The sequence below is a fragment of the Lathamus discolor genome, chromosome 13 (genome assembly GCF_037157495.1).
Source record: "Lathamus discolor isolate bLatDis1 chromosome 13, bLatDis1.hap1, whole genome shotgun sequence".
NCBI lineage: Eukaryota > Metazoa > Chordata > Aves > Psittaciformes > Psittacidae > Lathamus > Lathamus discolor.
In genome coordinates, this window is record NC_088896.1 from 10093415 (window position 1) to 10106805 (window position 13391).

Here is a 13391-nt window from a genome sequence, read left to right on the forward strand (position 1 = left end):
ATGGCTAGAATAATGAGCAGTTATTTCAGCACTTCTGTTGTGCTTTTAATGAGTCTATTATCAGCTGCACAGACGGGGCAGGTAAATGGGACCCAGCACTAAAACACATGTTTCAAATGCCCAAGGCAAGCCCTGACCTGCAGATCTGGATCTGCACAAAATGTGCTCAGAAACTGCTGCTTCGCGTGCCACTTTGTGTCTGCTGCTGCCCATGCTGTGCTATCCTGGTGATGGGCACCCCACTGAGCATGGTCCATGCCTGGTGGGAGTGTGGAGCAGCAGGTGCCCTGTTTTCCTAGAAGATGACTCTTATTCCCAACTAATACAGTGGGAGACATGGATTATGGCCATGTTCTCATTTAATTTAACCAACAAGGCATGGGAACAGGGATCATAGTCAGTTCCACTGACAGAAGCTCTATTCCATAATGCTATTTCCAAGCAAAACCCTTCATGCATGACTAAGATGATAGGAATGCTCTCCTTTCAGTGTGCAGAGGAGGAAAAAAAGGGCAGCTTATTGGAGCCATGTTGGGAAGAGAGGGAGGAGGCCTTCATCTGAGGTCTCAGTGGGCAATGTGGGGATGAGGCTTTCTCCATGCAAAGTCTCCTTTCTCTAGGCTGTATTTCACACCTGCAAATACAGGTATCCTTAAATACATAAACATATATATATATATACACATATATGTAATTTCTTTTACAGTCTCAGTACTGGTCCAGTTTATGAGAGGCAGAGTGGAGGCATCATCCTGCTCCTGACAGCACCACAAGGGCTGGAGCCTCATACCCTTTACCATTCCCCTTGATGCTGAGAATTGAATGGACAGGCAGAAACAAACCAAAACAGGTATAATTTAAGGGTACTCAGCCTTTGACAGTGCACCTAAAAATAACTGTGCATAAAGGGCTTGGGGTTTTTTTATTCTCTGGATGTGAAAAGTTTTATTTGACTTTGAGATCCAAAAGTTTTCCACTAGTCAGGAAAGCCTGTTCACTTGTAAGTGTTGTTTCTCCTCCTGCTTTTTCCATTATCATCATCCTTGCAGAGCTGTGCGGATCAGGATACTCAGGGTCCTGCTCTATGTGTGGGATGCCCAGTAGCAGGCAGGGGTCAGATGCACTGTGCCAGCAGAGCAAGCACCCTGCTGCATAGGAAGGGTTAAATTCCATGCTTGCAGCTGCAAAGCCCAATTTCTTTATTTCCTGTTAATGACATTATTGCCTACATAAAACCATTGAAACATGTTTCTTTCATTTGTTTAATTTCAAATTCTGAGCACACTAGCTGGAAACTATGTTTAATAGTTAAACTCAAAACATTTGGATTTCCTTTCCTCGCTGAGATTTGCAGTGAGTACACTTCATACTTAGTTGGGTTTTTAAGTAACCATTTTTACACAGCTATAGAAGCCAGCCAGAAAACAAAAAGGATTATATTGCAAAGTCAAATCACATCAGTTCAGGCTAGTAACACATCATATATTTCACTTCCTCCGCTCTTGCGCCAAGATACCATCAGGCCCAACTCGTTACCAAGCTGGCCACGTTCTCTTCCAGGAGCGTCCAGCCTCTGCAGAAGCACAGCCAGCACACCCTGCTTGCTCTGTGCACGCACAAAAAGGACTTCCCTGAGCAGGCATGGAAAAAAGTTCCCATTTCCATTAAAAAGCAGGATGGAATCTGGCCTTGCTCACACTGATGCTCCCATCACCTCCCCTGCGTCCTCCTGCTGAACCTCACATGCCAGGTTCTTGCTGCTAAACACTCTCTGGGCGAGGGTGAAGGAGGAGCGCAGGGTAGGCAGGATGAGTGCACGTGTAGATGGATCTGAACCATCTCAAAGTTAAAAGGAAGTCCTTAAATCTGAACCCATTCAGCAGATAACATGTCTCTGGCAGCTTGGATCTTTATCTGTTGATGATTTTAGTGAACTGCCGCAACCTCTGCAAGCAGCAGGGGGGGCCTTCTCAGGGTGATGGACACCTACAAGCAGTTGCGTCAAGTTTGACTTCTCGCATGGTGGAGAGTCTAATAGTCACTTCGTAAGCATTCATGGGATTACTGAATGAGAACCCCAACGAAAACCGGGCATTAAACCGCTTTAGAGTCAGATTCTCCTTGGCATGTGTATCCTATGCACAAAGCAAGCCCAGAATCAATATTATCCCTAGCAGAAGCAGTGGGCAGAGTTGGAGCAAGGAGGAGTATGAACCTGAATGGGACTCTCTTAAGAGTTACCACTTGATCCTGACAAGAGGACCACGCTCAGCGCTTCTGCCATAGCATCATGCATGTGTCCCCAGCAGCCACAGCAGTGCTCAATTTTCCATCCAAAAAATCCATATTTGACAAAAAAAAAAATCAGTAGGACTTAAATGTTACTTTCAAGGGTGCAATCTGGGCTCTGTGTTGCCTGTGAAGAGCTCAGCTGCTAGGACTAGAGAGTATATAGCATGGCTGCATACCCTGGCTGTCATGTATGCACCCCTTACTCCCATCCCAGTGTCTCGTAGACTTGGTTACTTACTGGTTGCTTAAACAGGAAGCCAGCAGACAGGGCAATGAGGAAGGGGTTGTGGAAGAAATAAGCCGTGGGAAGTTGGTCATAAATATCCTCATCTGCCTCTTTTGCCCCCACCCTCTTTTCAGTCCCTGTTTGGTGCAGGTGAAGGAAGCAGTTCAGAAATGTTAATAGATAGCAAAGTGCTCACGTGAGTTTTATCAGCCCTCATCGAGCAGTTAATGCTGATACGGTGCCCCTTTTAAGTCTCAAAAATCTGGCCAAGCGTGTGCAGATAGCAGGGAGTGCGCTGAACAAAACATCAAGGCAAAAAAGTCTGTAGGGGGGAATGGAAATGTTAAAAGGATTATAGGAAAAGAAAATGGATCGGACTTATCTGGCAATACTGGGGAACAAAAGTATGTCGGTTTATGAAATGAACTTCAAATCTCATAAAACTGTGTGTTTTCTTGTCTTATTTTTGAGTATCTCTGGCAGTGCTTTTTCTTTTCCCCTCCACTGCAAAAGCATGTCTGCATGTGGGTAATACTCCGTGCTTGTATATAGAGAGATTACACAGCCGATCGGGTTTGTAGCTCTTAAACTAATGATGTTAAACTAGTTTATATTAAGAAGAAGCAGCAGCAAACTTCAAAGGTTCACATGTGGGTTGCAAACCTCTCATGTCTTCTGTATACAAGGGCCTTCCTCTTATTTTGATCACGACTGTTCCCAGCACTCCTGTTGAAATCCTTGCCAGCCTTTGATCTTGTTATCAACATGACCACCAGTGTGAGCGCCGCCGCTCGCTGTGTGTGACAGAGCAGGGGACGACAGCCCCCAGCTAACACCACTTTGGGGTTCGGGTCCTACTGTTGAGTGGGTCCTCCTTGGGATGCGCTTATCCCTGAGGAATCTTCCTGCCGGGATAATGATCTAGGCCCTGAGACCTCAGCCCACCATGGCTTTGCATTTCAAGGTGGGAAGAGAAAAGAGCGCTTCTCGCCCTCCTCTTGCTTGGAAAGGGAAGGGGAAGCAAAAGGATGGAGCAGGGAGAGGCTGGAGAGGTTTAGAGGCTGGTGAGAGGTGTGCATAGAGAGGAGGGAGCTCAGCATGCTCGTTTCATCTTTCCTTCATATCTTCTATCCATGTCCTTGTGTTTTATGGTAGTTTTTGAGGTTCATCAGTAAAATCAGTGTCAGGCAGCAGCAGCAGACTCTGGCCTGAGCAGGGGCTGCCTAGGGTTTGGTGGCATCTCTTGGCTTCATCGCCACTTTGGTATTGTCCATCAGGAAGGCGCTTCCCTGGTCTTTGTCTCCGTGTGCATAGTGAAGGACACCAGCTTTGATCTCTGGTATAAGATTTACAGCTCATGAACAGCATAAGCTGCTGTTTAGACATGACTGTTATTTGCTGAGGCTGTCAGATCTGATTGTGCTCCTTGTGCTGCTGTCATCTCCTCAAGGCCACGTATAGGGATGTACAGAACAACCCTGCTGTGGTCCTTAGAGCCTTAACTGGTGTTTGACCCAGTTTTCTGCAAGACAGCAACAACCTGGAGACATCTGTTTTGGTGCAAGACACCAGCAAAATACCTGCCCTGTGGGCAGAGGAGGCAGTGATGGAGCCAGGTCTGTTGTGTGCAGTTAGGACAAGATGGGGTGTTGCATTACGAGCCCAATGAGTGTGGACTGGCACATCTGTCACTGAGAGCGATGCTCTTGGGCTGGCACTCGACTCCTTAATAGCTCCCATGGATTTCTTTCCTATTTTTTTACTACCTGCTCTAAAAAACAACAACAAAACCCATTTCTCTTTATTGTGCACCTTCACTGCAAGCTGACTCTTTTCATCTAAAATGATTCCTTTTTGGTGCCACAATCTGACTTCAGGCTTCTTTGCGCTGCCTGTGAATGTGATGCAGAGCAGCAGCAGCGAGGAGAGGATGCTCTTGGCCTTTGCAGTGGCACCGTGAGGGCACACAGCTGGGTGACAGCACTTTGTACAGCTTTTTGCAGTCATTTTCTCACCCATTTACTGGTGTTTTCATCTAAAATGCAGAAGGGCCAGGAAACAAAACATAAATAGTTAATTTTCCTTCTGTTCAGCCTGGGAATTCAGATTCAAGTTTAGACTGGAAAATCAGAAGGAAATTCAAAGATCCTCTGCTTTCTTGATGACTGCAGCCGCTACCTGAACACAGAGATTCCCTGTAGATCTACGAACAAGGACTTCCAGAAACTGATAAAGATGAAGAAAACTCTGGAAGACCTTCTTGTCCCTGCCACCGCCTGCCTAGTTCATCGGAATGCTTTCAAATCTCAGGCACTACGTGACTCTTCCCTGTTGGGAGGAGGAGAAAATAGACTCCCTGACTGGACACGTAGAAGATGAACGGGGCTACTGTGGCTTTGGGAGGACAAACTGCTCCATGGGCACTTCCACACAAAGCCATGTCCCCAGGGGCTTGCCCTCCTCTCATTTCATTCCCAAATTATCCCTTTCTGGTGATGGTCATGAAGAGGATGGTGCATTAGACAGGTCTGTGGGAGGGCTGCTTCTCTGCACGTCTGATCCCAAATAATGCAGTAAATTAAGTACTGGGATGAGACTTAATGCATGTATTTAATACAAGTACTTCTTGCACAGTGCATTCCCAGGGCCTCAGTGCAGGGCAGTGTTATTTATTGCACAACTTGGAGAAAGCCAGTTGGTTAAATGACATTTTTATGAAATAGAATGGATGACACTTAATGAGATTTACTTCCAAAGTGGAGAAGTCCAAGGTTTTCAGCTTCCATTATAATGGCTTCGCTTTCTGTGCTGTAGTAGTGAATGGGACTCAACTGTCGATGCCAGTATTGTTTCAAAGCGCCTTCAAGATGTAAGAGGCAGGAGGTGATCCACCAGCTTCTGGTGGCTGGAGGTGTTCTCACTATCACCATCACAAGGGGTGCAGGGGACCCTGACCATGCATTTTCCCAGGGAAGGATCATTTCATATGGCTCTGGCATGGTGGCATGTTGATACTTGGCATCATCATCAGCAAGTATATTAGTAATGCTAATAGTTCCTAACTGCTTGTTGTGCTTCAAAATGAATTTTAATGCTCTGCTCATGGGGTTGGCAGCACATTTGCTCTCCATGCCCAATGGTAGCCATTCCCAGGCCTGAAAAATGTGTAATTGGGCAGCAACAACAGATTCACCCACCCATGATTAGCCCAGGTTGTCCAGTCCAGGCACCCAGTAATATGCGTGGCTGCCTTCTCGCTGTTGTGCATGGTGCTTGGATGGATTCATCCATCCTGGAGCTGATGAAATCGCGGCTTCAAAGGCTGCCACATCCAGGGCCACTGCGACATGCAGTGTTTTGCTGTCATCTTGGTGGAGACAGTGGTTTGAGCAGGGCCTGGAGGAGAGGAAGAAGTGGGGAGCTCTTCATCACAGGGCGAAGCTGAGCACCGTGTTTAGTGATGTTGCAAACCAGTTGCTTTTCCAATGGCTTGTGTAGGAAAAGGATGGGTTTGTGGCTCCTGTTTTTGGTGCTCCTGTTCAGGATCAGGTTGAGCCCCTGGGACCCCAGTTGGGGTTCCCCTGATGTACTGGTTGCAGGGGTACCTTTAGGCTTTACTGTAGGGTCCCCCCTCATTGTGGAGACACAGGAGGGTGGCAGGAAGGAAGGAGCTGATGGGGATGAACCACAGTGGTGGGAGCAGGCTCTGTCTCAGCTCCATTTCTTAGGTCTGGAGGTGTTTTGGGGCTGGCATGGGCAGCTCTGACTTGGTGCTGGGGGCACAGGGCAGTGAGTGTGCCCCTTCAGCGTGTGTGCGTGGGGAATAGGGATTTTTCCTAGGAAAAGGGGGATCATGGGGTGCTGAGCCCAACTGCAAGCCTGGGTGCAGGGAGACATGGGTTTCCTTAGGTGGTGGTGCCCACAGTGGTCCCTGCCCAGGGGCTTGAGGAGCAGGGGTTGGCACATGGGGTGTTCTGCTTTTATACAGAAGTGCTTTCAAGAGTGGGGCTTGATCCCAAAGTTTTTACTCAGGGATATACGAGAAAGAAACCGTTTGGGGCCTCTACAGCAGGCTAGGCATCAATAATGGTAATCATGATAAGAATAAAGCAGGGTTTGGAAAGCTCACCCTTATCCCTGCTGTAGCATTACCCTCCATCCCGCCCTGCAACCCTGCACATGAGGCTGTGCTCTGGGAAGAAGGGAATGGAGCTGCAGGGCTGGGGTGGGCAATGGGGAGGTGGAGCAGGGCATTGCCAGGGCCACAGTGGGCTCCACCAGCCTGCAGGGAACCCCTGAGCCTTGTGTCCAGCCTCGGAGCAGGATGGGGAGGAGGGCAGGAGCCTCCCTGGATCTGGAGGACAGGTTTGGGGGCCAACCCCTAATTAAAACCTTTTGTACGAAGTTAAAACCCCTCCATTCCGTGTCTGTTAAATATTAAACAGATGGAGGGGAGATGTGAGCACAACTGCAGATGGGGATGTGCTGGTGTGCCAGTTCTATGGCAATCACGTTATTGTTTAATTAGCGCAAAACCCATGCTTTGGATTATTCATTAAGAATTAATAATAACCGCGGACCCGCCCCGTTTTCTCTCTCCGATCAGAACTTTTCGCTAAGTTTTCACGCCTCGCACTGTCCTCCCTCCCCGCAGCCCTAAGGTTGGCCGGGGACCGAGGGGCAGCGCGGTGCGCGGAAGGGCGCGGAGCGGCGCGGAAAGGTGCGCCTGTCCCTTTAAGGCGTGGGGGGGGCGGTGAAGCGGCGGCTGCCGATCGCTTCCCTTTGATAAGGTCCTGGCAACTCCGTAACCGCTCCGGGATGGCGAGAAAAGGGGGTAAAAACACCCCAAAAAATAAAGCCAAGGCCGGAAAATATAGTTATTTTCCTCACGAATAATGCCCCCCCTTCACCCCCAGCGGTAGCGCTTCCCCCGGCGCACACCTCGCACTGAGGATACCCGGGGCTTCATCCCCGGGCGAGGCGGGTGTTTGGGGGGGTTTGTTCCACCTCGCGCTTCTCCTTCTTCATTTTGTTCTTATCTTTATTTTTTTGGGCCTGTTTTAACTCTTTTTGGGTGCGTGCGAGCGGCGCGGAGCAGCGCTACCGCCCTTACAGGACCGCTCCGCCGGCCTCCGCTTTGATGCGGGGAGAGCCCGGGGGGGCGGAGGGAGGAGGAGGAGGAGGAGGAGGGAGGGAGGAGGAAGGCGGGGGGGGGGGGGGGGGGGGAGGGACCATCGCTTTTGTATTTAAAATAAATAAAATAAATAGGCAGGGGCGGGAGGCGCGGATCGCAGTGGGCTCCTTCCCTCGCCGCTCCCCCCATCGCCCCCCCTCTTCCCGATGCTCTCCGATGCGGTTGCACCGCCGGGGAGGAGAGGAGGAGGAGGAGGAGGAGGAGGAAGGACAGCGAGGGGCGCGGGGGGAGCGGAGCCAGCCTGCGCGCTGCTGCTGCCGGCGGAGAGCGGCGGGGCCGCGGGCGCGCAGCGAGCTCCGGCTCCGCGGTGAGTGGTGATGGGGGGGGGGGGGGGGTGTTTTGCTTTAAAACACGGGGGTTTTCATTAATTATAGCTATTTTTGGGGGTGTTGCGCGCTCTGCGGAGCCTCCGCGGGCGCGGCTGTTGCACAGGGCTCGCAGGATCCAAGTCGCTCTGGACTTTTTCCCTTCTTCCCTCCCTTCTCCCCCCCCCCCCAGCTGCGGCCCCGACCTCCCTCCTCCCCGCCCGTCGCCATTTCTGGAGCAGGTCTTTTTGATCATTATTAGTGCTTTGCCGCCCGGTTGCGCTCGGGGCCGCCCCCCCGGCCCCTCTCCGTGTATTTCCCTCCTACGGGGCCGGGTGTGATGGCTCCGGCCGCGGGATGCCCCGCAGCGCGCAGGTACGGACCCCACGCCTCACCCCCGGTGAGGTTTTGGGGAGGGGGGGGGCCGGTTCCAGCATCTGTCTCCGCATAGAAGCGCCCCAAAAGCCCTCCCGTGGGGGGGGGGAAGGGAAGCAGCGCGGTACTGCTCGGGCGCGCAACATGCGCGCAGGAGAAGGGCGAAGCGAGCGCGGGTTTGGGGGTGCGGAATGGAAACCAGATGCCGGGGCAGGGCCGGGCTGTGCTGCTGGAGGGGGGGCTGCGCTGAGCAAACCCCCCCCACCTCCGCCCCGGCCCCGCTCAAAGTGCGCCGGGAGTTCAGCGGAGCGGATCCGATAGTCGCGATCGGGCTGGCGATGGAGCCGCGCTCGCTTTGCCCTGCCTTGCTCCTCTTCTCCCTTCCTCTTTTTTTTTTTGCCTGTGAAGAGTTGAAAAGCCTGTTTACTTTTTGTCTTTGATGTTGGGAGGATCTGGTTTTGATTAGATCAATACTCCTTTTTTCTCTCCCCCCCCTCCTCCTTTCTTCCCCCCCTCCCTCCCTTTGCAGAGAGGAGGCTCAGAGGATCCCCTGCTGACTCCAGGCAGAGGCAGGCAGAGGGGCAGGCAGCTCCAGGAGGAACTGGGAGCCCCACTCCCAACCGGGCTGCGGAGCCATGAGCAGCGCCGTGCTCCTCGCCCACCTCCCCGACCCCAGCACCAGCTTCAGGGAAGACGCCCCCCGACCCCCTGTCCCGGGGGAGGAAGGAGAAGCACCATGCCCGCATCTCGCCAGCTCGTTCCTCCCCAAAAGCCAAAGCTTCAAGGCCATGCCGGTGCCTCCTGCCCCGCGGAGGAATGAGAATGGACTCGGGGAGCCGGAAGGCAGCGCATCTCCAGACTCCCCTTTGGCCAGATGGACCAAATCCTTGCATTCCTTGTTGGGAGATCAAGATGGTGCCTATCTTTTTCGGACCTTCCTGGAAAGGGAAAAATGTGTGGATACCTTAGACTTCTGGTTTGCCTGCAATGGCTTCAGGCAGATGGACCTTAAGGATACCAAAACTTTAAGAGTAGCCAAAGCTATATACAAAAGGTACATCGAGAACAACAGCATCGTCTCTAAGCAGCTCAAGCCTGCTACCAAGACCTACATAAGGGATAGCATCAAGAAGCAGCAGATAGATTCTATCATGTTTGATCAGGCACAGACTGAGATTCAGACTGTGATGGAGGAAAATGCTTACCAGATGTTTTTAACTTCTGATATATACCTCGAATATGTAAGGAGTGGAGGAGAGAATCCTGCTTACATGAACAGCAATGGACTGGGGAGCTTAAAAGTGGTCTGTGGCTATCTCCCGACCTTGAATGAAGAAGAGGAATGGAGCTGTGCAGACTTTAAAAACAAAATCTTGCCTTCGGTAGTGGGACTATCCAGCAAGACACTGAGGGTTACGGCGAATGTCAGAGCCACGGAAACCATCGAGAACGGGTACAGGTAAGGGAAGCCTTGGGAATGGTGCTTTGTTTTAACTTTAAGGACTTCGGAGAGTGTTGGGATGGAGTGCTGGGGAGTTAGCAGGGAGGCTGGGAGCTTCCCTGCGCCTCCAAATGCTGGAATTTGGGGGGTGTTGGCTGGGTTTGAAGGTGTCTGTACAGAGGAAAGTAGGAGCCTGTGCTCTTAAGCCTCATTGGCTCTTTCAGCTCTCTTATAGATCAAAAACTTCATAGCAACTATGTCCTCCGGACATACGTTAATTATTGGTTCAACTTTCAAACGTATTAAGAGCAGTAGTAGAGTGGATCAAATAGACGCATGAATAATGTAACCTACTAGTTCCCCAACTCCACCATCAGCCAGTGTTTAACTGCGTTGGTTATGTGGGAAGCAATTGTGCGGTCATGGAGGAGGAAATGTATGCACTTAGTGCATCAAACTCTGCAACTTGCACGAAATCTGCTCTTATTTTGTGTGTGTGATGTACAGCCTCTCCCACCGTGTTGGGTGTTGGTATCGTGTCAAAGGCAGTTAGGGTGGCTTTGAGCCAGTGCGTACGGGAGGATACTTAAAATTGAGTACTAGTAGAGACATCCCAGGTATAGAGTAATAGTAGACCATTGGTGCTCTCCTGTTGGCCGTGTGCTCAGTTAAGCTCATTAAAACGTGGTTGTGTGTGGTGGCAGCTTGTGGGGGGAGTGTTGTGTGGTGGCAGGGTTTTCTGCCCTTGTCTTGGGGTGCATCTGTGATGCTGAACCCATCTCTTTTGTTGGAGATATTGATGGCACAGCGGTGTGAGGATGAAGAAAGTAAGAACCATCTTCACTTGAAGATGGGGGGGATGGGAAAGAGAGACTGATGAGCAAATGATGAGTTGTATAATCCTCTGAAAATGTATTCTTTCCTCTCCCCACCCTTGCCATAACTGTGGATTGTTGAATCAGGGCTGAGAGGAGAGGGCTCTGCTGGCAGATGTGCGCTCTCCTCTGCTGGCCCAGGAGCCTGGGCTTTGCTATGGTGAGTGTTTGACATCTCGTTTACAGGAATTGTGAGAGCGTGTCTGTGATTCACGGACATCAAAGGGCATCAGGCTTTTCCTGGGAAGGCTTTGCTGGAGCGAACCCTCCTCTCCTGCCCTGCGGAGAGCTTCCAGCTGTGCCGGGCTTCCCAGTGCCGAGACACCCGGAGCTGGGAGGCTCCTATTGCCTGTGAGGGAGCTCTGGAGGCAGAGGCCTCTTTGGTCCTGTCGCGGAGGCGTGGGTGCACACCAGAGGGAGGGATGGAGAGATGGATGGATGGATGTGTGTCATCCTGGCATGGCCTTTGGACCTCTCCTGCTGTGGGGCTGTGCGGGGGGGGGGGCACTCGCTGGCAGCTGGTGTGTGGAGGGCTTGGGGTTTGGGATCTGCATCTCGTGCCTGAGTGTTACTGTCTGAGCATCTGCTGCTCTCCAGAACTTGGTTTGAACTGCTGCCCTTCGCTTGCTTTCCAGGAGGGGGATGTTTGATGCTTTTATCTCTCAGCCTTTGTTGGTATTCAGTGCTGGAAGGGCTTGGCTGTAATGTTCTACCAGAGCTGCAGGCCCTGCTGAAAAACCCACATGTGCCTTGTCCAGGGGAGCGCTGGCAGAATGGTGGCTGCTTGCCTGATTAGTGCTGGGATTTTTCCCTTTTCTTTATTCCTTTTCTTTTTTTTGTCCAGGGATTAATGCAGCTTGCTCCTCACATGTCAGAGCTACCCTCCTAGGACATTAGGTAGTGCCTTTTGCTTTGATCACCTTCTGTTGAATTTCCAGGAGCTTTTGCTCTCCATGGGGCCAAGAGATCTCAATGCAAAGAGAGGGAGGTCAAGCTGAGATGCTTCTCAGTTCCTCCCTCAGCTATCCATTTGTGAAGCCACTTGTGCGTGCATGTGCTAGAAGCTGATGAGCATATGGATGGGTTATCTCTCATCACCCAGGGCTTAGGATTGCGTTCAGGATGGGAGCTGAAGCTTGCACAAAGTCTTTCCTGGTGAATGGCCAAACCACACCTCCCTCCTCGTGTGTGTGATGGAATTAAAGCATTTCTGCTGGGTGTTACGGTTTAGAAGCGCAGTGCAGGCTCTTGCCACTCACTTTATTGGGTTTCCATGTGATTAGAGCAGCAAAACCCTGTGCTGTGAGCATACCTGATGGTGGGATCAGAGCGATCTGGGGCCAGCCTGGTGTTTGGATGGGAGACCACCTGGGAATCCCCGGGCAAGGAATCCCAGCCAAAAGCACAGCAAACAGGAGACCGCAGGATCTGTACAAGTTGAAAGGCTTTGGCCCCAGCATCATTGATGGACAGGAACAGGAGAAGTCGAGTGAAAACACGGTGTATGCAGGCAAACTGCTGCCCGAGACAGGGAATGTTTTACATGCAGAACCTCCCTCTTGTCCTTCAAAGCGACTCCCCTCCCCTGGAGGTTGTGGTGTGGTTAAAAGTGGCCTCCCCACACGCTGCGCTGGACCTGGCCCCATGCTCCAGGAATTCCAGCTATTATTTATATGCGCTTCTATATTTATCAGGCACGACTTTGTGTACACAGAGAGGGCTCTTCCTTTGCTGTGCCGCCGCGTAACGGGGCTTCGTGCGGTCCAAGGTGGACTCATCTGCCTCCCATTAAACTCTAACATCAGTGGGGCTGGCCGTGCTTGGGGAAGGCTGGGGCTTGCAGATGGCCTTCTGCCGGCTCCCAGTGCTTCCTGGCCTTTGAAAGGACCCGCCGGTGCAGCTCCTTGTGTGTGAAGTTATTGGAACCAAGTTTGGCTTCAATTATCAAAGTAAATGATGCCATTGTAAAGCTATGCTCCAAGCACTGTTCCACAATTAGAGCATGCAGGCTGTGATTAACATAGTTTTGTTCAAATCTACCTTTTTTTCCCTCTCGCTCAGGTTTGTGCATGTGTGTTTTTCCGTTTCTTTTTAATGCCATCATTGCCCAGTGCTGTTTGTCTCAAGAAAATCCTTAATGAGATTCTATTTTACCTCAAAATGCTCCTTGTAGATACTCTCCTCTCTCTGTATAACGTGGTTTGAACTGCCAGAGTGCTCTTATTTCTAAGGAGCAGTGTCTGACAATAAAAATCCCTTCCATGCTCTGAAATTGCACCCTCATAACAGGGGATACAACTAGGAGCCCCTGAAATTTTCATGGCATTATAATACCTCTGATATGCCCATTGCCTAACATAGCATAGAGGGAGGGTTCCATGCTGTGTGTCATCGCATCAAGATAAGAATAGGCTGAGAAACATCAGACATTCTCCTTGAAGCTCCAGAGCAACTGCTACCTGACAGCTGAAAACACTTTGCATATTGAGTTTGGAGCTGGGGAGTGTGTGTTTGTGATTGCAGCATCTGTGGCAGGAGACCACCGCTTTCCCCTGGAATTCAGAACCCTCCCAGGCAACTCCGTGCATCTGGGTGCAATTAGTGTAGTAAGGTGGTCAGATTAAACAGAGCAAACCAGCCCCTATGGGTGTTTGTAGAGGGTTTTCTTTGGGGCAGTGTCTTG

The 13391-nt window shown here is 51.0% G+C and overlaps 1 protein-coding gene across 5 annotated transcripts in view; it reads left to right on the plus strand.

Moving 5' to 3' along the window:
- AXIN2 (axin 2) overlaps positions 1–13391 on the plus strand; it is a 44448-nt gene that overhangs the window by 11812 nt on the left and 19245 nt on the right. For 3 of the 5 annotated variants that reach the window (XM_065693553.1, XM_065693548.1, XM_065693552.1), the window contains exons 1-2: positions 7786–8019; positions 8922–9851. In XM_065693553.1, the coding sequence (XP_065549625.1) occupies positions 9028–9851 (824 nt within the window). In that variant the 5' untranslated portion in view covers positions 7786–8019; positions 8922–9027. Of the gene's footprint in view, positions 1–7785; positions 8020–8098; positions 8393–8921; positions 9852–13391 lie in introns of those variants that run through there. The other 2 variants (XM_065693550.1, XM_065693549.1) reach the window with 2 other exon arrangements.